Source organism: Myxocyprinus asiaticus, chromosome 2 (assembly GCF_019703515.2).
Source record: "Myxocyprinus asiaticus isolate MX2 ecotype Aquarium Trade chromosome 2, UBuf_Myxa_2, whole genome shotgun sequence".
Classification (NCBI taxonomy): domain Eukaryota; kingdom Metazoa; phylum Chordata; class Actinopteri; order Cypriniformes; family Catostomidae; genus Myxocyprinus; species Myxocyprinus asiaticus.
Genome location: NC_059345.1, coordinates 19,121,579 through 19,148,151, shown reverse-complemented (window position 1 = coordinate 19,148,151; position 26,573 = coordinate 19,121,579). Strand labels below are relative to the sequence as shown.

General features: G+C 36.5%; 1 protein-coding gene across 2 annotated transcripts in view; it reads left to right on the top strand.

Annotated features, from left to right (window-relative positions):
* mllt3 (MLLT3 super elongation complex subunit) overlaps positions 1–21,069 on the top strand; it is a 74,464-nt gene extending 53,395 nt beyond the window's left edge. Inside the window, exons 8-14 of one of the 2 annotated variants that reach the window (XM_051649972.1) lie at positions 14,473–14,545; positions 14,718–14,777; positions 14,956–15,094; positions 15,354–15,453; positions 15,683–15,751; positions 16,966–17,037; positions 19,255–21,069. In XM_051649972.1, the coding sequence (XP_051505932.1) occupies positions 14,473–14,545; positions 14,718–14,777; positions 14,956–15,094; positions 15,354–15,453; positions 15,683–15,751; positions 16,966–17,037; positions 19,255–19,386 (645 nt within the window). In that variant the 3' untranslated portion in view covers positions 19,387–21,069. The remainder of the gene's footprint in view (positions 1–14,472; positions 14,546–14,717; positions 14,778–14,955; positions 15,095–15,353; positions 15,454–15,682; positions 15,752–16,965; positions 17,038–19,254) is intronic. The other variant, XM_051649978.1, reaches the window with a different exon arrangement.
* The last annotated feature ends 5,504 nt before the right edge of the window (positions 21,070–26,573 follow it).

The window sequence follows — 26,573 nt, the reverse complement described above, 5'->3', positions numbered from 1 at the left end:
GTCAAGTTAGGGGAAGGGGGTGTGCTCATAAGAGAAAGGAGGCTTGATTTACAGCGCCGGACCCTGACCATGCGTTTGATGTCAGCTAGGCTCCCAGACAGACAAACAGGCCATAAAATGCAGACTGGAGAAAAAAGAAAGGAAAAAAACAGTGTGAACGAAAGGAAAGGAACTTCAAAGAAACAACTTTGCTCTTCCACTGACTCGGTGAGGGATAGAAGTTAAGTGTCTTTACCACCCTGCTTGTGGGACTTTTGGCAGCCCCTATTGTCAGCTCACTTCATGGGAGATTTTTAGCACCGGCCCCCTGCCAGCAACTCTCACTAGCACCGTCACCCCCAGTTGAGTGAGTGAGCCGTAACATGTTTATAGCGCACTCTTATATCCAGCCATCGATTCGGCACTGTATTTCTGTAGATTTAAGATGCTGTGAGGATGCTAGTGGTGAATAGTTTTGGGTGGGTGCTGTTGAGGAAATGGTGAATGTGGTTGTATTTTTTTCCCACCTACAGGCCTGTACTTTTCCTTTAGTAACTTTCTAGATGAGAACTCTTTTGAGGAACGGAACACCCAAGGATACTTTTCCCCTGTTGCATTCACATTGCCAAAAGTTGCCACCGTAGTGACGTAATCTAGTATCGACCATTTTTCTTCTGACGTGGAACATCGGGATCGGAGTTACATTTTAGTTAGTGCTGTTTTACATGAGCTTTGGCTGCATCCAAAAATGTAGGCAGTTGCCTAATCAGTTACAAACGACAGCGTTTTGGATGAATGGAACTCTAAAGGAAACTAGTCTCTGAACAGTTTCAAAAGGTCCTTATTTCATCCTTCCTCCTTATACAGCCCCTGAAGGCTGCATTTTCACATTTTCGGATGCAGTCTGTCTTCATTTTACAGTTTAATCTGGGCGCGAGAGCTGTGCATGCAGAGCTCCGTGCTGCTGCAGCCGCAGTGAGAGATGAGCGGTCAGACTACCAAGCAGCATGCACTGAACTCAGCGGACAACATGTTGAAAGCACTATAAACCTATTTATCAACACAATCTTATACAATAAAGGCTTTTATGACTCAACATAAATTACTGTACTGAAATACTCACTTGTTGTCTTAAAAATATGTCTTGATGAAAGTGATCATACAGTAACAGGCACGCAATATTTCCCTCATGTAAACTAGATTTCATGATGGTTTAGTGTATAATAGAGTTCAGTAACCCACTCTCGATAAACATCTGATTATTTATATTCGTCATCCCAGGAAAAATTTGATGTAGTAATCCAGAAATCACTTTATTTTCTGTAGTCACACAGGACAAACAGTTCAGCTGGATGAAAACGCAAAGCGTGTCTCCCGATGAAGTTCACACACACACACACACACATGTGAAACGGGTGATTCTTTTTGTATACTTTGTTGGTTTTATTTCTGTTAAGGGAATTGTAAAATCCTCTGAGTAGCATGCTAGCAGCTAGTTGTTTACGAATGGTAGCTGTGGACTCCTCTCCTTTCTCGGTGCTTTGTGCATCATAGGTTTTGACCAATCACAGGCTGCAGCACCTCACACAATCTCCCACATTCCCTATATCCCCCCAAAGTACCTGCTCCAGAGTAGGAGCTAAAAATCCCCCCAAAAAGTGACGAAAAGTACTGGTCCTGGGGGAAAGTACTTAAAACAGGCTTTAGTACTGCCAGTGGGAAAGGGCCTTTTGTAAAGGTCTGGTTGAATGTCGATTCTGGTCTGCCATTTAGGGTTTGTAATTTACCATAGTTATTGCATGGTAACCATAGTTTAACTGTGGTATTTGTAATAACCACAGTTCAACCTGTTAGAACTCCTTAACAGCATGGCTAGAACATTGTAACTATGGTTTCTGATAGACAAACTGTGTATTTGCAATAAAAAAGTGCAGCCTCAAGACATTTGGAAATTTTTACATTTTCTACAGAAAATGTGAGTGGTCCTTGCCTGTGTAAAAGTTACTGTCACAGTGCTAGGGTGTTGTCCCAAGGCATTTGCTATGTGGTTGCCAGTGCATTGCCTAGGGTGTTCTGGGTGGTTGCACGGTGGTTCAGAAAAAGTAAAAAAAAAGCCCACCACCAAGTCTCTGATCTATTCTGGTCCTTAGATATGGCTTAGGTCCTTCTTTCAATGGAACCGAATGATTTTCACATCTTTTGGTCGTCGAACGTGTATTCTTCCAATGCGGATGGAACACTGTACTTAAATACACTTATTGTACAATGCTTCCTGTGCTAAAATTCAGCGGCACTGCAACACCACTACTAAATTAGCAGCACGAAACATATAGGCTGCAACTTAAAATGAAAATGCTGCCTCCGTAGGCTGTATACGGTGGTAGGAAGGGATCAAGGCATGTTGCTAGGTATCCTGTCTACTGAGATACCTTCATCTGATCAATTTCTGAAGGCAGCATAGATGTATCCTTCGCTGCCTATGAAATCCCACAATCTTGTACTCCCGAATCAATGGCGGTTGAGCTGAAGCAAAAAAAATGGCAGCCAAAGAGGCAGTTGATAGCCAATTTGTGTATAAATATACACTGCCGTTCAAAAGTTTGGGGTCACTTGACTAAAATGTTTCTCATGCTCTTAAAAACCTTTTGATTTAAAAGCGTATGCTTAAATGTATGAAATTAGTTTTGTAGACAAAAATATAATTGTGCCAACATATTAATTTATTTCATTACAAAACTAATATTTTATTAAAAAAAAAACAAAATAAAGAAATAAATATATATATATATATATATATATATATATATATATATATATATATATTATTTATTTATTTATCTATTTATTTATTTATTTATTTATTTTTTTAATGAATGACTTGGACTGAATAATAAAAAAAAAAGCATCTATAAGTGCTTTGATGGGAACTCCTTCAGTACTGTTTAAAAAGCATTCCAGGGTGATACCTCAAGAAGCTGGTTGAGAAAAAGTCAAGAGTACATTTCTGCAAATTCTAGGCAAAGGGTGACTACTTTGAAGATGCTAAAATATAACATAGTTTTGATTTATTTTGGATTTTGTTTAGTCACAACACAATTCCTATAGTTCCATTTCTGTTCTTCCATAGTTTTGATGACTTTACTATTATCCTTAAATGTGAAAAATAATAATAATAAAGAATAAGTGACCCTAAACTTTTGACTAGTAATGTACATTTTTTATTTACTTTTTCCAACTTTTGATTCCATTTCTAGCAAGAAAGTAGTATTGTTAGTAGTAAAAGTAGTAACATTTTATGTGTACTGAAGGCTTGTAAGACTTATATCTTACAAGCCTTCAGAGTGGTTGATGATATTACAATGTGTAGTTAAAGATACACATTGAGTTTTAATGTAATTTGTGGTATTTTGTAAAAATAAAAAAAATAATAATAATAATAATGAATTAAGAAAATATCTTAATTAAGTCTGTGTAAACAAAGTGTGTTCTATTAAAAAATTTATCTCATCAATTCGTAACAGGCTGCGGTAAATCCAATAAGAATTGCATTTCTTATTTCCAAATATTTCTTCCTCAGAAGCATTAAAAGAATCATTAATGGAACCATTAAAGGGATAGTTCACCCAAAAATGAAAATTCTCTCAACATTTACATCTGGTATTTTCTTTTTTGGTTGAACTATCCCTTTAAGGAACCACATTCACTACAGTAAAACGTGCTAAATTATTGTAAGGAAGAAAAGAGGTAAGAAAAAAATTACAAATATTACTGTTGAAAAACCTGTTGTTTACATAACCGATGTTGGATAGATATTAGTCACCACGTTTCCATTCTGTCTACCCATTTCGATTGAATAGACAACATGGTAATGAACGTTTCCCCTGTGTATTGTAAAAAACTTTCTTAGCTATTAGCCATAATCACCATGTGAGTCAATTTCCCTATTGGCTGAAGAGCTGAATTAATTCTTCATGAACATTTTGTCCAAGAGAGCCGATTCCTTTTCACCAAGTGCTCATCAGAGAAGAATGTAAACAAATGAATTTAGATTAACTTTAATAGCTTCTTTAGATTTCCTCTCAGGCTGCTCTCCAAGAGGAATTAGGTTAATAGTATCGCATTTAACTTCCTTGCTGTAATTTTTTTTTTTTTTTTTTTTGTGTGTGTGTGCTGAGTTTCTCCACCTCATAAGGTTTTTGGAAGCCTGTATAATGTGTAGCCAGCTAGAGGACAAATTCAAATTTAACATGAGGGCTACACAGCAAAAAAAAAAAATAAAAAAATAAAAAAAATAAATAAATAAGAAATGGACTTTGATGTAACTTTAAACACTAGAACTTCAGCCAAGTGGAGAGTCAAGGAGGCAATTGTAACAGAGCGCATTGGGTTCTTCCTCTTTTATCCTCGCTCCCATTTACCACAGTAAGCCTGATTATTATTATACCTCAATTTGCTGGGGAAGTCTTTGTGGATTGCATTTAATCGGCCCAATTTGCTCCACTGACTGTTCGCATCCATGTTGTAAAAGGAGGCAATTACGCTAATTTTACTTTGTTAGAGAACTCTGTATGCACAGAGTTATTTTGACACGGACCATTTTTCCCTTTTTTTTTTTTTATACTATATTTTTGAGCCTTTGTGCATATGGTAGTAAATCCTCAGGTATTTATTAAGGTTGTAAATACTGTAGCCCCTTCAAGCTCTTGTGTTTCTCTTCATAGTGGCACAGTGGTGGCCTATAATCACAGACATTTTAGCTATGCATTTGTGCTTTACAGGCTTTGGGAGTAACGCAATACTTGTAACAGTGTTACATAATCAGGGTACAAAAATGTGTAACTAATCCATTACAGTTACTGTACCTAAAAAAAAAATCAACGTAATCATATTATAGTAACTTTTTGTAAAAATTTGGCTTACTAGCATTATTAAATAAATATTGTATTTTTTTAAACAGACCCTACTGCCATAAAGTGATATAGACTGCTGCTTGCTTTAGAGTGGCTTAGATGCATGCTTGACATCTCTTCAGGTTCTCTCTCGTGACTCACAAGAGTCAGGAGTGCTATTTACTGTTGCATGCGCAAATAACCCCTGTCTCACATCACCACTGTGCTATCGAGGCAAACATGGTCAAGCCATTAAAAGGGCAGCTTCATCGCGATGGCCACTGGAGAAAATGCATTATTGTCTCTTCAGATGAGAAAAGGAAAACAACAGTACAGTTCAGTGCAGTTTATGTCTTCCAGCTGTGAAGATGCTGTCATTTTCCAAGGACCCGACATACACTCATTGAGCACTTTATTAGCAGCTATGGTCCTAATAAAGTGCCAGACGTGGTCTTCTGCTGTTGAAGCCCGTCCACCTCAAGGTTCGATGAGTTGTGCATTCTAAGATGCTATTCTGCTCTTAAAAATTGTACAGAGTGGTTATCTGAGTTACCGTAGCCTTTCTGTCAACTCAAACCAGTCTGGCCATTCTCAGTTGACCCTTCATCAACAAGGCGTTTCTGTCCGCAGAACTGCTGCTCACCAGATGTTTTTTGATTTTGGCACCATTCTGAGTACATTTTAGAGACTGTTGTGCCTGAAAATCCCAGGAGATCAGCAGTTACAGAAATACTCAAACCAGCCCATCTGGCACCAACAACCATGCCACAGTCGAAATCACTGAGATCACATTTTGTCCCCATTCTGATGCTCCTGACCCGCATCTGCGTGATTTTATGCATGGCACTGCTGCCACACAATTGGCTGATGAGATAATCGCATGAATAAGTAGGTGTACAGATGTTGCTAATAAAGTGCTATGTGAGTGTATAATTTGAAGATGCATTTGAAGGTAAGACTCGGATGGAAATCATGTTAGCTAGGTTAACTAAAATGTGTTATTAGGGTCCTATTTATTCAAATTTAATGTGATTTGTTTGCATCCAGAAGGCATAATTAAAAGTCTTTTAAGATCATATTGCTTTTCTCTTGACTTTATTCACATACTGTATGTGACCTTGAGGCAATCCAAAAGTAATTAAAGATTAATGTGATTACATTACTTTCATATAATAGTAATTTGATTAGGTTACTGATTAAAACATTTTTTTTACCAAGTAATCAGTATTTGTAATGGAAATTTTAAAAGTAACCCTTCCAACCCTGGTGTTTTACTACATAACATCCATACTGTCTCATTGACCCCGTTTACACCTGATATTAAGATGCTCCTCAGATGATCCGACCACAGGCGAGACAGATCGCTGTTTATACCTGGTCGCTTTAATGCATCTCCTGTGACCACTTGTGTTCGGATTTCGAGGGGATGGTCTCTGATTAATATGTCAGTGTGGTACAGCATTACCATAAACCTAAAAAAAAAAGTCATAGACAAAGGAAGCGTAAATAAAACTGGCACACTGTTTTTCTGAGATGCAGTTGAAATTCAATCTACTCACAAACGCAACATTTCGAGCAGAATTATCCAGCGTTTTGGTGTAGTTACTTGTATTAACCTGATCTTCAGATGTTTGTGCTTTTTCTAATTTGTCTCGCTTGTTGATATCAGACAAACTGAAGAAGATCCGTCAGGTTCTCATGCTTGTTGTATTCCCTTTTTTAAATTTTCCGATCGGAGGGTTATTTTCTTTAAAGCCACTTGTAACTGGCAAAGTTAAAACACTTGTTTTAGCGGATTGGTTGATTGACAGGTGTGTGGTAGTGCTTCACTGCTGTCCAGGATGCATTCAGGACAAATTAGCATTTTCACTTCAAATGTGATGTGGTCACATGGGATTTTGACTACCTCCATATATGGCTTTTGTGACACAATTACAAAATGATTTGCACCCAGTTTACACCTGTATTTAACATATCTAAAACGCATCTAAAAACCGGGCGTAATTGGGGTCATTGATACAGAACAGAACCACCAGTATCAACATGAGTTCCAAAATGACCCTTTTTACTTTACTAATCCACATTTATATTGTACATGGTCTTACTGTGCAAGATTCATCAGTGCATGTTATTACAAAGTGCATGACTTGCTCTGTCTCTGAATTGATTTTTTTTTTTTTTTTTTGGCTGATGTCACAAAGGCGCATAATTCAACCAGTAGCTATTGGCTGTGTTTCAGGAGAGGAGTCCTCCACAAATGACTGCAAACTAATTGCCCACTTTTCACAATCCAATTGGTTCCTAATGGATAAAATCAAGTCCTGCCCTACTTTTTTCCACTGAATTTCCTGTTTCACTCAGAAATGTGTCACATTATGGAAGTAAAATAGGTTGCAAATGCCTTTTCATGTTGACTTTAAACAGTTGTATTTTTCTTTTGAATAAAGCGCTAATTCAATCTAAAATAATTAACAATACATACAATTTTGTTTAGAGTGTCAGCACCATTAGGTAGAGTTGGGGTACTCGAGTTTGGACTCGAGTCCGAGTCATGGGTCCAATTTTAATGGACTTGGACATGTCATGGACTTGGATGCATTTTTACTAGAACTTGAATTGGAGATCAGCCGATCCATGACATTTGTGATGCAATGAAAAATAAATAAATAACAAAAATTAATGAACACATCTCTGTCTGCATGCAGCTGTATTAGCCCCTGAATTCGTAGACGTAGCCAGAGTTGTTTCACTGTGCACATGCACTGGCACATTCATCAGTCATCCAATACGCTTGAATGTTACTACAGAGACTACTGTATAACATCAACTGCCAGGGTGGCTGGCACAACGAAAACATAAAGAAGGGTATATATATCCAATGTAATAGAAACTAAACAAGGCAGTTTCACAAGACACAGGACCTGACAACTAGTAAAATTGCATGTGGCATTTGTGCAGCCAAGACGGTGCTCGCATTGCGGTTTCATTATGGTTAAAAACTTTGAGTCAAGTCACCCGCATCATGTCTCTCACAGTTTAGTAAAAACAGCATATTGAAATAAAAATACATAAAAATAGTATTAATATTGGATATTAAGTCTTTTTAGGCGTAATGGATCTACACATGTAGGCTTCCGTAGTCTCTTGTGGTCCACGCAGTGTTGTCGGCTTGAGCTGGTCCATAATAGCTTGATGAATTTACTGTGTAACCTTTTAAATAGTCGGGGGAAAAAGCGTTATTGCTAAAGCAGACAGCAGCTCTAAACAGATAAACAGCACCTATTTATTATTGATTGACTCTTTTTATATTTTAAGCATTGACGAGCTGCTTAAAATACATTCTTTTACAGAATTTGTCCACCATTCATAACATTCAACCATGCACAATAAAATATTAGGATATTTCGGGCAGTGAAATTTTTTGTTTATAATTTAATTATAGACTGTAAAATAAATGTATTATTTGATGACAGAGTTTGTGTTTGAAGCTAAACTTCATGTTGCAAGATGAATTTATTTGGTTATGGCTTTTTTATTTTGAATTTTTATTTTATTTTTATTGTAAACCACTGGGTAAGTTATGCACATCTTTTTTTTTTTAGCCTACATTTCTGACACTTTTGAAGGACAATTATGTTAATTTTATGGCTCAAAATTATTATTCTCCATGTTTTTGCGGTTAAAGAAGAGCTCAATGAAATGTTCTTTGGTTGGTATTTAAAGGTTTCAGACTGATTGCAGACGAACGCGGCTGACGCTCAAGTAAATATCAATTTTTATATTTTTTTTTATCTCTGCGGCAGCTGCTGCGAGACGCACACGGATGCATCAGGGATTTAGGTACATGAGCAGCACACATAACTGTCCTGCATTGTGCGGTTTCCTGCAAATTAACTAGAAAACCATGTCCGTGACGACATGGCCCTAATATTAGCAGTGGTCTTTTCCAGTGTTTTTCGATGTAGCATTTGTAGTCAAATCGTGAGATGTAACTTCTCAGCGAGTGCTAAGTACTACTGTGTTAACTCATTTGTATATATTTTCACAAACCAGTCAGCAGATAGAGAAAAAAGATTCAGAAAGAAATCTCTGTATAGACTATTATTTCTTTAGATAGGGATCATTTTAGATAAAAGTAAATTAAACTGAAAGAACAAATTGAAAATGAAGTAGAAATAAAAACCAAATTAAAATTTGAAACATAATAACTAATGCAGCTTTCACTTTCTTTAGTTTATGTTTGAGTGGAGCAACAAATAATTAAAATGTCAACAGAACGCAATAAGAAGTGTGCTGAAGGACAGTTTTGTCTTCATACACCTAAAGCATATGCTTTCATTCTGAAACCACTTTGAAGTTTGTTCAGCAGGGAACTAAATCATAAAATATAGAGGTGTTTTTTTGTTACATTTATATTGACAAACTGTTTTTCTTAGTTGTGAAGTTTAAAATAAGCTTAAAATATTGATGTCGAGTTTACGGTTACAGTTTAAATTCAGATTCATGAACAGATTAATTCGGACTCAGACTCTGCCTGTTATGGACTCGGACTCAACTTGGACTCGATTGTTTAAAGATTCAGACTTGACTCGGACTTGACTAAGGTGGACTCTAACCCAACACTACCATTAGGTAAAAATTCTTCTCTAAACAAATGTCTCGGCTTTAACAAGGAAAACTGCTCATGCAGCACATGAGCGCAAATTTTGACTAGTTACATTTTGATGGTATTTTCAGTAAACATGGCGCATGTGTTTCTAAAAGCAAATAGGGGCCCTTTAAAAACACATCTGCTCCTTTGCCTCCATAGGATCAAATTAATCACAGTCCCATTGTTCTGAGATGCTTCAGTCTGTAGTGATATATTGCCCATGAGTTTAAAGATGCCTCGTAAATTGTGGCATCCTCAACAATTAATCTACAAATGCAACAGTTTAAAAAGGCCTCCACTAAATCTAGTTTAAGCCAGTCCTGATGGACTTACTAACTGAATAAGTATCATACATACCCTTCGCTTTTGTTTTCATTTACTACTTGGGTTCTGTGAAGTCTTTTCGCCATTAAAGATAGCTAAAGACGTCACTGCTTAAAAGGATGATTCACCCAAAAATGAAAATTGTCATTATTTACTCACCTTCATATTTTTCCAAACCCATTTCTTTCTTCCGTAAAACACAAAAGGAAATGTTAAGCTGCCTTTTTTTTCCAGAAATTGAAAGTGAATGGTGACTTTAGCTGTCATTCTGCCTAATATCGCTTTTTGATTTCCATGGAAGAAAGTCATACGGGTTTGAGGTTTGAACAACATTAGGGTAAGTAAATAAAATATTTATTTTTGGGTGAACTATCCCTTTAACTAAAAATTTCTTACGTTAAAATGTGTGTCTTTTAGCAACATTGTTTGCTCTGATAATGTCGTATTGTGTAAATATTAAAGCTGTCAAAATTAACATGCGATTAATTTTAAATGTTTAACACGTTTGTTCTTTAACATGATTAACACATTTACTAATTTGACATTATATTCTGAGATTTTATTCAACTCCGTCTGAGTTCTGAACACTGGTTGGAGTAGGGCAGAACCTTTGCGGTGTGGACTTGAAAATCCCCAGACAAAGTATGCTTCGCTCAGACAAAAAGGGACGTGTGAGACAAATCTCGTCATCAGCAGAATGTGTGAACGCTGAATATAACAGTGCATCTTTGAACGCGCAGAATGCGCATGCGCCTGGAGTTATTTTCACTAATTAGTGGGTTCACAAGGTGGCAACACTTTCATTTTGAGCCATTGCTGTCACGAAGAAGTGCTAGAACATCAGGAGATGAAGGTAAAAGCAAGTCAAGAGAGGTCTGGAGGTACCTGCATTTATATAACTCGAGTCTGAATGAATATAAAGACATCTTTATGGGTCCTGACTCAAACTCCTGAAGAGAAGATCCGGTGTCTCATAGCAGTGGTAGCATGCATGCGTCAACCGCCTGTGTATGTGCTTGTGTGCATAGTTATATGGGGTATACTTTTAACAGGCTGGCATTTGACAGCAGGGGCTGACTGGCATCGGGAGCACTGGGCATTTTCCCTGGGGCCGCTGGGTAATTTGGGCCAGCCCCTTGCTGCGCAAGTACCAGCCCGTCCTACTGGCGATATTTAGGCGGCCGCCCTGGGCTCCAACATGCTCGTGTGGACCCCATTACGGAGTGAATATTCAAAAAACTATGTAAGGTAAAGCTCATAAAATGTCTTTTATTTTGAAAAACTGAAATTACTTTTATTTTGAAATTACACATCGTAGCACATTTCCGTATGTGAACATGGGCTGTGTCTCATTTGGAAGGCTACATGCTAGGTAGGACGCATCCTTTGAAGGCTGCAGTATACAGATCGTCCTCCTTTTAACAAGCCTCGTTTAAACCTTCGTAGGACAAACGGAAACGCAACATAACATGGTTGCTATGACAGCACGCCACTCTTAAACAAGCACGAGTGCTTTGAGTGACAATGGAACAAAGTCCCTCTGGAAGGGAATGTATGAGGTACATTTTATGAGAGTTATAATGATGTAAAGAGAAAAGAAAATAGATTTTACAGGTGTACTTTTAGTCTAATACTTTTATTTTAATTATATCAATATAATTGTACATAGTATATACTCTGCAACCATCTACTGAGGTACTTCAACTTGGGAATTAATATTACTTGTGTTTGAACATCATATTTTCAGGCAAATTGGTGCCATTTTTTTTTTTTTAGACATTTCTGTTGAAGCAAAGAATTGTGGGTTATGAGTGCCCACGAAGGATACACCTCATGCATCCTCCGAATTCCTGTGAAAGAAGGTCGCATTCGAAGGCTGAATTCGAAGTGTCCTACTCGCTTTTCTGAAACGAGGCAGCCTTGATGACGTATGCGGCTGACAAATGCGACCTCTGGGGGACACATCCTTCCAAATGAGACACAGCCATTAACTCTGTACCTCGAGTGGATATCATCATTTGATATACAAATCACAATAATGGTGGCAACCAAAGACAATATATTAAGTGTAAGATGAGCTCTGAATAATCACAAAATGACAAATAACTGCAAGTTACAACAAATACAATAACAGCAGCGTATATAAAATCTGCATACAGTAAAGCTATAAGCAGTACATAGTCATTTGCATAATTTCTTCATACTGCAGGGAGCTGAAGTGCGGCTTGCTGAATAATGCTCACAACTGATAAAAATGCCCAAAATAAGTCATGAAAAATATTACTTTGTAGGTAATTGAGTCTTTGAGGCTCACTTTGTTTAAAGGATAGCAGAAACAGCACTTGTCAAAGCCATAGGGCTTTTCATTTTTTCTCAAGAATTATCTGGGGAAGGAATTAAAACACTGCAGATATAAAGATGCAACAAACTCTCATAAAGTGAAAAAATGAGCCATTCATCTGCAAAATATCTGTAAAGTTCTACACTTTAAGAGGTATGTTTATTTTGTTTTACATATATTTATATTTGTATATTTATATATGTAAAGTTTCTGGCCAAATTTGTTTTCATTGATTGTTTTTTTTTTTTTTTTTTTTTTTAAATAAACATTTACACAGTTATGCGAGTAATTTACAAGAAATTTTAGGTATTGTCATCAGTGTCCTGCTGTTTGTCACTTTCTTCATCTAACTATTTTAAACAACATTTTATGATCTTTTATAGCTATATATACATATATAATATATTATTATTATAAAAAAGTTATTTGTCTGAGCAATAAAGTGCTTATTTTAGTGCTTTCTCTAAAAAATCCACTCATCACATTTACAGTGGTTTTATACATTTTACAATTATGACAATTTTTGCACTGGTGGGGTTCATTGTCTTGACAAGCATTCAATAGAAATGTCTTTTTTTTTTTTTTTTTTTTTTTTTTCCAACTTGAAATTGAGCTGGAAAATGAAATCAATGAGCCGGTGTGTTATGGTGTGGTGTTGCGGGCCGGGTTTGGTGGGCAACTCTGGACCAGAATGTCCAGGGCCACTTTTTAGTCCCAGTCCACCCCTGTTCGACAGTACGCAGATGCTGAGCGTTCGCATTAAATTGGAAGTATACGCAGAGCTTTACACTGATGCATACCACAAACAAACACACAGCTATTCTGAATCAGTGATCAAGTGATGGGGAAAGGACCTCTTAACGCTATTTGTTGTACAAAATCAACCCAGATGGGACTTGTGACAAAAATCAAGTGCTTTGCAACCTCTGTAGGGCACAATTTAATTACCACAGAAGCACACCAATTCTTAAATATCACAAAAATAGTCTGATTATGTATCATTTGTGTGCAGTGCCAGCGCTAAAAGCAGAACAAGGCATCTGTAGCACTTTTCATGTGAAGTTCAAAGCAATATGTGACAATAGAGTTGATGCCCTGAATTAATCATGAACGCGGCTTCACGATTGCTGTAACAAAGCGGATAGCCACAGTCTGCCAGCTGATAGATATTGGTGAGGATGAGAGTTTAAGAGATTTAATACGCATTGCAGTGAATACGCAACTTGTGACGACTAGTTCTTTCAGTCAGTCAAACTCCCACTTGAAATTTGGGAAACTTTGAATGTTACTTGAATTGGTGCAGTTTTAGTACATTTCTATCTTTATACTATACAAGGCTTTGTTTGGAAAATGTGAATAAAACATTATTGTTACATATTGTTTTGTTTTCTTTCCTAAGAAGAGAATAAATGCATTTTGACAGGAAAAGTATATATAAAGAGTAAAATTTTATCACTTTCAAAATCTGCAATTAATTGCAATTTAAAAATTTTAATCGACTCACAGCATTAGTGAATATTTAACTTTCTATATCTTTTTTGAACTCAAAGAATGGAGACGTGTGAGTAGGAAGGTTTAGTGTGAATATTGCCCCAAAGGGATGTGTGCCATCATATATCAGCCTCCATTAGGTTTGTGGAGGTGGAACCCAGTGATTTATAGTAGGGAAGTGACACTAGGACATATTAAAGCCTCTAGTGTGAAGCAGAAGATCATGGAAATGGCCACATAAGTAACTACATTTGGTTCTTTTTCAGTGTCTGTATTAAACCAATGTTGCTAGGTGTCAAAAGACCTCACAGGCCGATTTAGATGTAATCTTGTATTACATATGGCATTTGAAGAGTGTGAATCAAGCTGCTCAGATGGATTTGCAATTATAATGCTACAAACCTAACTTTGTATCATGAGGGGAAATAAAGCAATAATGTGCAATGTGTTGCAAATGTCTTTTTGATTGTGATAATGGCATGTGATTCACTTTATACTGTGAAACAGCAGGTGGTAGGAAGTCTTGTATTGCAGATTTCCCTCATAATCTCATGGCTAAACTCATTAAAGGAATAGTATACCCCCAAAAAAATATTATTTTTTTAAATATCATTTACAACCCAATTTACATGTCGTTCCAAAACTGTATGATTTCCTTCTGTGGAATTTTGAAGAAAATCCTTTGTGTGAGGAAAAAGACCAAATTTTGTTATTGTTTGTGTGAACTGTTTAAGTATGCATCTCACAGTTTGGTGTTGGTACCGTTGTTCATAATAGTATTTCTCCTCCTTTCTTAGTCTGATCAACCCAGCCCAGCCAGCTCCAGTTCCAGTTCAAGCTCAGGCTTTGGACGCACACAAAAACGGCAAGGTATCCTCCCCAGCATTCACTACATTTTGTTGTTTTTGGCTCGGTTAAAGATGCATATTATGGGTCAGTGTGTCAGAGACACAGCTAGACAGAACTAAAATTCATTGAGGCTTCCTGAACCCTTAATTTTAATAAGCAGAATCCTTATTACATTGACATTATGTTTACACAGATCTGATCACAGCGACTTTCAAGAAAGAGCCCATATTGGCAGTTGCCTCAGTTTCAAGAAGTATGTTAAATTTTTAATGCAATGCTAATGCAAAAGTTTAATTTACTTACATTAATGAACTTGGACTGTGGTTGTCAATATATACACAAATCTGGACACACTTGACTGAATTTCTTTCACACAAGAGAAAGCATTGCTTTTGTTGACATTTGCCATTCTCCCTTTTATCCACACGTAGTGCTGGGTCCTTTACGGACGGTAATCCCAGATTTGCACTCAGATGAAAATGAAGAGGAATCAGAAGAGGAGGATGGTAATGACATGGACTCAGACTTGGAGCGACCATTACACATGCAAATGACACATCGCCACCGCAGGTGAAAGTCTTTGAAAAACATTATTCCTGTTTGTAATTGGCACCGCCACATAACTGATAATAGAGTAAAATCTGTTTTATTTCTTTCAGCAAAAAGACACAGTGAACTTGTTATTTGTCGCAGAGAACATTGAATATCAGATACCGAAAAAAAATTTTTTAACCAGATATCCAAAAAAGTCCATTCCAGTATTTTAAGCTGACATGTTCAGTAGATGCTCATATGGGACTAATAACTGGTGAATGTCATATATTTATAGGGTGAGTTTAAGTGATGGCAGCAACAGTGAAAACAGCTCTACCTCTTCACCACTACCCCATAATGACCCCCCACCTCTACTGAAAGCTACCAATAGCCAGGTTAGTTGAAATTACCATATTCCTCTCAATAATTTCTGTAGTTGTGATTTTGATCTGTTCTTCATCAACTCTTCTCAGTCATATTTGGAAGAAAAGAAAGGACAATGAATTGAGAACTACTATAGAATTGCCTGATTAATGGTGTATGTGCACTTTAAACTGGAAATACAAAGACCAGTGTTGATGTTATAATTGTAATTAATTTTAAATATAATGAAACATTTTGCAGATACTAGAAGGAAAGAGTCCCATGAAACAAGCAAAGGCAGACAAAAATAAAAACATTGATTTTGACAAGGTAAGCAGTTGTATTTAATTTTTGTTAAAAATTTTTTATGATGTTTTTAAAGGGGTTATAGTATACAAAAAAAAAAAAAAAAAGATTTCTTAAATTTAGGCCTTAATAAATGAATTGCATTTATGTTGCATTATATTCTGGTTTTGTGTTACTGGTTTTATACTGATTAACACTTTAAGCTCGAATGGGCCCGCAAGAAACAAAAACAATTATCTAAATATAAACTTATAACTTCACAAAAATAAACAGAACATGAAATATCAAATAACATTAATTAGAGGAGGTGAGTATCTTTAAAACGAGCCCCCACACAAAGTAATCGGATGCAAAGGTCATTAGATAACAAACACAAAGCACAATGTGCACACAGCATCTGGCTATCTGGCAATTTGCTATCTGGCTACAAACACACTAGCTTTCCATCGGAAATGCTAAAGCATCATGGAACGCTAAACCAATCTGATTTGAATCAGATTGCTCCAACCAGTGATGATAGTCCTCCATATTTGGGCAGAGATTCATGTGATCAATCACTCTAATTACATATGGCCACCAGAGGATGGCGCCAAGTACACGACACAGACTCGATGACTCAAATGGCACATAATGAAACATTCTCTGAAACTAAAATCATGTCTGATTAAACCTGAAGTTTAGTTCTAAAGGAACAGTTATTGTGTTTTATTTGTTTGGAAAGGTTTTGGACCCTTGATGTTTTTAGACACTAATAAATTGTTTTTGTAACCCTACTTTTGATTGCTCTGAGATATATAATGTAAATTAAGAAAAATAAGAAAAAAGGTTTTGCTGAAGTATATATTTTTTTTTCAGCGGATTCTTAGGCTGAGAGTCTCAGAATTTATCATAATCTATATCATTAAAAATGTGAAAGGTTTTAATTAAAATTATACCAAACCCTTGACCCTCGTTGTTTTGTTTTTTTGTGCCCCCCACCCCCCTTAAAAACACCCTCAGAGCAGGCAATAAATTATAAAAATGGCATATAAATGCAAATGTTCTGAAAATCATCAGCAAAAGTGGTGGAGTAAAGCACAAATTGATTGTAGTAAAATACAAATTTTTGCTAAGACCATTTTGAAACCAGAGTAGGAAACCAGACCATTTTTAGACATGCTACTTTTAGCCAAAGTATTATTGATCAATCTGAATTACATCTCTTTTTCTATTGATTAATGTAATGTCTATTACCGCAGGCATACTTGGATGAACTAGTTGAGCTTCACAGAAGGCTAATGACACTACGGGAGAGGCACATATTACAGCAGGTAAAGAATGAGTGAACATGTACAGTCAGATGATTCCTTTCCAGATGGTTGCAGGGAAGAACACATGCACGTGAGCAGTAGAGTTATATCCCATTAACATATAATGACCTTTATGAGGGAACGTGAGCCGAGGACACTCAAATTCCCCCTCCAAGGAAGCTGAGATCATGGAGCACTTCACCTTAAAGTTTAGAAACCTGTAAAGTTTCAAGATATTACCCACAGCATTAACATGTCAATGGATATCTTGGTGTAATAAATCATACTGGTAACAGTAGGTCCCCCCACCCCTTGTGCTAGCCAGGTAAAATATTTGTGGCTTATAATTCTTTTGATTATGTTCTTTGAGGCCTATTTGCTTTGACAGAACAGTACTTCTTTCGTTCCAAGGGTTTACTGTGCCCTTCTGTTGCAAAGCCTGCCGTGGTTTAGTCTAGAAGACAGCCCAAATGAGGTCCAAACATTGCAAACTTACATCTTAATCAAGCTAATCATTGAGAGTTTTGCAAACATTCCACTTCCTCAGCCATAAGATATGGCATTGATTACCTTCCATGATTTCCCTTTCTCCTTCAAAAACTGCTAATTAGAAAATTAGTTTGTCACTGGTGAGCTTTATTTGTTGATAGCCTGCCACGAAAAATTGTCTGTGAAACAAACTTTTTACTGCCTTTTGTCCACATCAACATATGAAAAATTTAAAAATGGCACTAATTTTTTCTCCAGATAGCAGTATGGGCAATGAAACAGCTGAGTTCTATCTAAAATGTCATAACAGGCCTCTGGGTCTCCCTATGTTTCTGGCCCGCATTCAGGTGAAACGGAAGAAATTCCTTCCATATGCAGGTTTTGCTTTGTAATGTGAAACGGATCAGGTTTGGGTCCCATTACTCCACAGTTTAATCTACGTGGCCACTCTACACCCCCCTCTATCTGTAATCACCAATGCAGTCCCCTTCTGAACCAGCGAGGGCTGGAACCAATAACAGACTGATTTGGTGGAAAAGCGGGGGTGTGATGTGGGGGGGGGTGTGGGGTGTTCTCAATGAAGCATTGTATAGATGCAAAGGAGAAGAAAAGTGTTGGGACATCTATATATAACCCAAGTCATAAATGAAAGGTCATGATCAGCGTATGAATAAACCGGTCGACACGGGTAGATTATTGCCCATCACCTTTACCGGTGTTCTCACCGGCTTATCCAATGTGCACATGGGTTGAGCGCATGTCTCTTCACAGTTGACATCAAAAGCAGAGAATAACGCGATTATTTCAAATCTCATGTAAACACTGTTTTTTTCGCTTTGTCAGATTTTTTAAATAAGCTGATTTTTGGGAGTAATCAGTGGATTGGTGTGTGTAAACATACTCAATGATACATTTTTTGCCTTGCATTTTGAGATGAAGAGTAACCAAATAAACTAAATTTCCAATACAAAACCAGTGATGGGTATAGGGTGAGACAGGTCACTGATATACAGTACTTATGAATGGGAGAATCATAGCACTGAATTTGGCAGCTCTATGAATGGAAGTCTCGTCAGTTAAAAGAGCCAATCACCTTTTTGATAGTGACATCATCTGTCAGCTTTCATCGATAACGTTCATGTGCAGTAGCTGGACCGGCCTGAAAAATAGCTTTTTTATTTTTTTTATTTTTTTATTTATTTTTATTTTTTTTCATGATGTGAGCCAAAGACGCACAGTTTATGATCTGTTTGTTTAAGATTTTATTGCTGATTTTGAAATATGTTATCAGCTCGTAATCTTGACCAAATGCTTTGGAGAGTTCTGTTCCATTCAAGTAGATAAGAGCTGTACTTGTATCCAGAGAAAAGAGTATTACGGACATGGCCGCTGAGTGACCTGTCTTTCCTTAAATGGACTTTGGCAAAACTCACCGCCATGATGTTCTGGTTGGCTGTTAGCATGTTGTCATGCGGTTGCCAGTGTGTTCTGGGTGGTCGTGTAGGTCTCATTAGACTCACAAGCGACATTCATACACTGTTTATTGTGTTTATTTGGACTCCCAAAGAAACCCTACCCATAAGGCTAACCCTAACCTTAACCCTGCCCCTAAATCAATCCCTAACCTTATGTATGAGTAATAGTAATAGTCATGATTGCATTAGCAAACAACACTAAATCATTTAATGTTTGCTGCTTGGCCCCCTCATGATCTTTTTTTTTTTTTTTCTCTCTCTGTTCTTCCTTCAGATTGTAAACCTCATTGAAGAAACAGGACACTTTCACATCACAAACACAACGTTTGATTTTGATCTCTGCTCTCTGGACAAAACCACAGTTCGGAAGCTGCAAAGCTACCTGGCGACTTCTGGATCATCTTGAAGACTTGTGCAGCTGGCTGCAATGAGGAGGACAATCAGACCTCCTTTTTGACATCGTTTTGTTTTTCTCTTGCATAAAAACTTATAAGGCAATGGAAAGGATGTTATTTCTTCCAAGAGCTCCGCTGGTTTCTCTGTATGCCTCAGAATTTGACAAAACATTATGACTTGAGTCTGGAGGTTCTTATGGTCAACCAGGACTTCACCCAAAACGCCTTGATAATCCAGCATTGCCAAAACAAAACAAAAATTCTTGGTCTAAAACAAAATACAATTGTGTATATTGTTATTATGTATGAATGTTTGATAGATTTTTTTTTTTTTTGTGTTTTGTTTTTTTGTGACAAATGCATGTTTCAACACTGCCTTACCACATTGTCTATTTATTGAGTATGAGTTTCAAGTGTGTGTGTGTGTGTGTGTTAGAGCAAATGATATTAAACTTGTGCAAGCACTTGGGAACAATCATCTCATTGGTACGGAATGGTAAAGGAACATCAGAAGTTTTGGTAAATCATTTTTTCACTTTAAATGTGAAAAGATGAGAGTTTCTTTCACTGTTTTTATTGATCAGATTTTGGTGCTGTGGAAAACTGTTTTTTTTTTTTTTTTTGTTTGTTTTTTATCTTTAATGTTGTATATCAGGTAAAATGAATGGTTTTAGAACAAGCTGTACTTTGATATGAACCGTGAGGATGACTTTCAGCCCTATTATTCAATGAACTGCAGATTGTCAGCTAATTATTTCTAGTCGGTATCAACAGTAAATTGTTGATATGTCAATAATTAATGATATTATGAAAAAGAAGGCAGGATATATCTTCAACAAAAACCAGTGACCTCTGACCCAAATGTTTCACTTAAAGTTTTGAATAGAAATGTGTATTGTTGAATCTTCAATGTTATTTATTTTTTCTGGGGACCACAAATCCCAAGACTTTATTTGTTGTCCTCAAACCAATGGGAACAAGCCAAGTGCTTACTCTTTAACTGTAGCTTGGTAGTTATTTGTTAAACTGAGGAAATCAAAAGTATCGAACTTGACTTTTCAGGTCAATTGATTGATGTTTTTAAAATAACTGAATTAATTAATTGAGGCCGAATTAAGCAGATTGTGCAGTTGAGCTATAGCCCACAAACTCTGCATAGAACAAGAGTAATATCTTTCAATTTCATTATTTTTATAATGTTGAATCCGATTAGCCAGTCTTCTGGACATATAGATATTTTGGGAAACCCGAGGGTGGTGGAGGGATGAGAGGGCAGACTGAATAATTGGCACTATGTGTAGTGTATACAGTTTTCAGAAGAAAAAAAAAAAAAAGACATTTTGGAATTTGTTTTGATTTGTTTTTCTGAATGAAATCATGCTTTGTACACTTTATTTTTGTTTATTTTCTCAGATTCAGTTTCTCAGCCCAAAGAGCTTTTAGTTTAGTTATCATCGTATAATGTTTATGTGTATATAAACTTTATATGTGATATAAAAAAAAAAAATCATCTTACCTTTATCTGCTTTCTTGGAAGGCACTGACCTGCTTCCAATCGAAAGCTCTTGATCGTAATATAAATTCAAAATTGATTTGATATTGATGTGCAGTTACTGGCGAGTGAACATTTTATCCATGCCATTAAATTGACAGAAAATAATTGCTTTTGTTAATTGACCTAGATAGCTTGCAAGAAGTATGTCACATAAAAATATACTAAATGCAAAAGATAGAAAAAGTATATTACTTGAAAAATAATGGTGAGTTTCATCCAAGTTTATTGGATAACATGTTGGTAATTTGTGTGAAAAAATATGTGCAGTCTAAAACCTTAACTTATTTTTTTCCACTAGCAAAAGGTATATATTATTTTACCCTCCTACTCTGGATGTAAAAGCAACAGCACAAGGGGAAAAGTTCATGAACATGGTTTATTAATATATTAGTTAGCCTGGGTTCAGAGCTGTGATCTCATACTAAGGACAGGAACAGTGCTTTCAAGCTTTTTATGTTTGCCAGTGTGGGTGGTCTTACAATGAAATCGGGAGGCGCTCCAAAACGTTGCCATTCCTAAAGTAGCTTGGTGTCAGCTGTAGTTGCCTTTTATCGGAAGGGGGTATCTGTCTTTATTAAATTGGGTTAAGGATTATAGATGTTTGCTTAGTAGTGCTCCAAAAATTCTGTTTATACAAAATGTAATCCTCAAAGGCAACCTAAGGTGAAGTGTGCACTGAAGCTTTGGAAGACAAGAAGCATCAGAATTCCTTTACAGTTGTGGAGGCATCCCAAAGGCATTACCTTTAAAGCAGATATTCCTCGATTTCTGCGGTGAAATCCGACCAATTTTGAATGTTAAGATTGTTGTTTGGGGAACTGCTAGCCCTCAACTGAATGTTTGATTCAGGAGGATGCAATCTGCTCTTTGGACAAAAGGATTTCATGATCTCCCAAAGAATATAGTTGTTAATAATGTTAAAGGAATAGTTCACCCAAAAGTGAAAATACTGTCATTATTTACTTACCCTCATGTTGTTCCAAACATATGACTTTCTGGACCTACTTTATATTCGTTGTCTTTAACTACTACGTAATTAAGCATTTGCTACAGTGTACTTGTTATATAAATATGTGTTGTTGCATTGTACTTTCATTTAAAATACATGCATTTAATTACATCTGTAGTTACAGTAGTAACCTTATCCCCAACCCTTACCCTAACCTCTAACCCACCTAAACCTCAAAAGCAGCAAATGTGAATTTTGTGAGAATTTTTGCAGAACAACATGTAGTTACATAATAAATACATTGTATTGTATGTAGTATAATGTTAGTAAATAGTAGTTAAAGACACCTAATATAAAGTGAGTCCAAATTTATTTTTTCTGCAGAATACAAAAGGAGATATTTTTAAAAAAATTAGCAATAGCTGATTTCCATATAATAGCAGTTGATAGTGACTTATATTCAAGCTTAAAAAAAGCACCAAGTGTCATAAAAGGGGTCCATGTGACTCATGTGTCATATTCCAAGTCTTCTAAAGACATACAATCACTTTTAATGATGAACAGACTGAAATTGAAGTCATTATTCACTCTCAAATCAAATTATTGGCCGCTTTTCCACTATCAAGCCAGTACGACCCAGGGCTATCAACTGGTCAGCCAGGGCCAAAAGCCTTGGACCTTGAGCCACAAGACCAAAATTAATCTGCATTCCCACCATTGGGCCAATAGCCCCGCAGCATTGCCTTAAAACCAGCCCTGGTGCCAACATCTCACACCCTGCCTAATTCACAAGCAAGAGGGAAACTCAAGCTGAGGTATGAGACTCTGGAGACAAGCTAGCCCTGGAAATGCACACGGATTTGTACTGTGCCCCCAATTTTTTGTTATTTTTCCTGAACCGATACCGTTGTGCGCTGGATACACAACTTGGCAAGTTTGGCGACAGTATACTTAAATCTTCGTTCAGCAGATGGTGTCGATCTGACAATGCACATTTTCATCAGCCTAAATATTCAGAAGAGCCCTGATTTCGTCTACTGACCAGTACTGACGATTCTCCATTCTCCATTGATCTGTTAAGGTTAGCTGGTATAGATATGAAAAATTTGGAAATGAGTATCTTGGTGCTGAAACCTCTGACATGACTCAGCAAAACTCCGCCTTTGACATTGACCTCAATCCCCAGATGGCCTTCTTTGGACCAAGGGTTATCGGCATGGCCTTTGGCCCTGAGAAAGCCCCGGAAGTGACAATGGGAATGCAACTGGCCCTGGCAAGCACTAGCACGCCCTCGTAAAAATAATAATTTAAAATGTATAATTTGCATGAAAGTGAAGCCTATTTTATAGTAGCATTAATATATTTTACACTACCTTTCAAAAGTTTGGAATCATTAAGCCATTTTTACAATTCTGGAATAAACTGGTGCTCCTGTTCACTGATTCAGCAGTTAATTGATCGAAACTACAACATTTTTTTTTTTTTTTTTAAAGCATGAAAAAAGTAATATTGTAAATTGTGTATTTTTATAATATATTGTAAATATAAAATTCAATTTTTACCAGTGATGGCCCAGACCCTTTTTTCATCAGCCATTTCTCTAGTGTACTAAGAAGCCACTGTGCTACATAATCCATGAGAAATCACAGTTGTGCTGCTTAATGAAGTGTGGAAATCACAATACAGTGTTTCTTTTTTTTTTTTTTTTTTTTGGATGCTTAAGTGTTCAGGACTTTTGCATTTTTTGCAAGTCACCGTACACTTGCAAGTCAAATTTAGGTTTTAAAAATGACCAAAAACAAACATTTCTCTAGAAACTCATCTGTCTATTCTTCTTTTGAGAGATGAAGGCTATTTTATGCATTACTGTCTTAAAAGAAGAAAACAAACTAGATCTAAATCCAGGACAGAGAGAAGTGGACGGCCCAGAGTAGAATGGGTAAAAGAACATAAATATGGGATGATAAAAGATTAGAAAAGACTTATGGATGAATGAATTTAAGTTTAGCGGAAAAGTCTGTCCATGAGAAGCAGATTGCCTGAGGTCTGAACAGTTATCATTGCTGCAATGACTCTTTACTGAGGAGAGAGTTCAAAGAAATGTAAACGCAGCATAGTTCTAACGGGAAAACTAGCAGCTGTACATCAACGCACCATTAGCTAGGTAACTCCTAGTCAATCACATGTAAGCCATTGCTTTATATGTCTGCTCACAATCTATCACATTGCATTTCAGTGTGCTAACACGGCAACCTCCACCACCCCACCTCCCCCAGGTGAGTCCCGTCCTACACGGGGGTAGACTCCTCGCCCCTGCCTCCTATCTCCGGCAGGATATGATGGTTCTGAGTACAACTTCTTCGGACCGCCAGTCAGGGCTTACGCCAAAGAGAGACATTACATTTCTGTTTTATATCCATCAAATAAATGTCATATTAAATTTCACTCAAGTCTGCGAGTCTTCCTGATAGAACAGCATTTATTTGAAATAGAAAGACATTTGTAACATTATAAATGTCCTTACTGTGATTTTTGATCAAATTAATGCACCTTGGTGAATATGACTTTCTTTATTTGACTGAGGTCAAACCCTAATATTCTGCCAAACATCTCCACAGAATAAAGGAAGTTATATGGGTTTGGAACAAAAGGATGGCAGGATTTTATTTGATTTTCCATTTAACCAGATGAGTAAATGCCTCAAATGCCTGTACTGTTAAGCTATGCTGTCCCATTTCGGACTTGGGCTCTACAAAGCCTCTTTTGTTCAGTGATTCACACAGGCCAAGGGATGGGAAGTGTGAGCACATCTCTAACAGGCTTACAGCTAAGCTACTTCACTTAGCATCATTCCACACGGTTCATGGGAGAGCAGCTGGCTCTGAATCCAACATCCTGCACTGGACTCTTCTACAGTTGTTCCAAGAGCTTGATGGGGTTTAGATGTGCACAAACCTTTACATAAACATGCATCAAGTTGGATAGTTCACAATTAATGAATGAGATATGACTTAGGCCTACTTTCTTCTGCAGAACACAAACAAAGATTTTTAGAAGAATAACTCAGCTCTGTAGGTCCATACAATGCAAGTGAATGTTGATCAGAACTCCAAAAGCTCCAAAAAGGAGATAAAGGCAGCATAAAAGTAATCCATATACTCCAGTGTTTTTTTTTATTAATGTGTTCTTAAGTGATCCAGCTGACTGAAATGAAAAGAAGTACTGTGAAAAAGGAGACAAATTTTGTTCTGTTCTCACACAAATCCAAATGGATTGCTTCAGAAGACATTGATTAAATCACTGGAGTCGTATGGATTACTTTTATGCTGACTGTGCCAATTTTTTGGAACTTTTGGAGTTCTGGTCACCATTCAATTGTATTGTATGGACCTACAAAGCTGAGATATTCTCCTAATTTTATTCTTCTATTCTTCTAAGATATTCTTTGTGTTTAGTAGAAGAAAGAAAGTCATTCACATCTGGGATAGCATGATGGTGAGTAAATGATTAGAGAATTGTAATTTTGGGGTGAACTATCCATTTAAAACCTTTTCTGAAGAAAGAAACTTTTGATCTGAAGGCTTATACATGCTTGAACTTATTATGTAGACAAATATGAATTGTACATACTTTCACATTTCTTTGCAAAACAAAACAAAAAATATTTATTTATTATTTAACCCAAGTGGTGGGCCTATCTATTGAATTGGTGGAGCCAGTGACCAGAGTGTGCAAAGCTGTTATCAGTTCAAAGGGTGGCGACTTTGAAGAAGCTAGAAAGTTTTGATTTTTGTTGCAATTTTTGGTCACTTTATAATTCCCATACTTACACTTGTGTTATATTATGTACAGTAGTTTTGATGATTTTTTAAAATCTTTTATACTACAGGCAATAGCAATATTTAAGAATGAGTAGGTGTGACTTTTGACAGGTAGCATATCTATATACACACACGTAAGCATATACAGTATAATAGCAAGCAAGCAATATAGAGATGAAAAGCTGTAAAATGTGCTATATTATAATATATTAATTTTCCCTTTTAAATGGCATATGAAGCAGTAATAATAGGGGTCATTCTGAACTTTAATCTTTAGCTGGGCAGAATTACCAGTAAAATCTGGTTTCTGAATCATAGAAAAGTATCATGTGCACGAAAATTCAATACAATACCCTGATCTTGCATGACAAATAGGATTATTTGGCTGATGTACAAATATAGAGTGAGAAAGTGCCCATAAGAACTACAGAAGTAAAGAAAAGTGTGAGAGATGGGGTGGTGGGGGTTCTTTATAATCCATGTCATGCTGTCCCTCCCACTTAACACCTGTTCATTACTTCTTAAATATGTGGCAATAGCCAATTAAAAGAACCACAGCAATACATGCCACAGCTTTGATGGGTTTAAGGACAAAAAAAAATAAAAATATAAAAAATATAAAATATAAAATAAAAAAATATATATCCCAAGCGTAATTTTAAGACAAACAGCTTTTCTTTTGGTACAATCTATCTGTTAACACACAGAAAAGTCTTTTGCTCTTTGTCAAAAATCGGCTACCAATAAATGACTATCATATTCAGTTACCTTATAAAGTATTTGTACACTTAAGACACTTATAATGTAATTGCATTAGAACAGATAACAAATTAACAAAACAAGTGGCATCTGCAAACAAATTATGCTAGAACT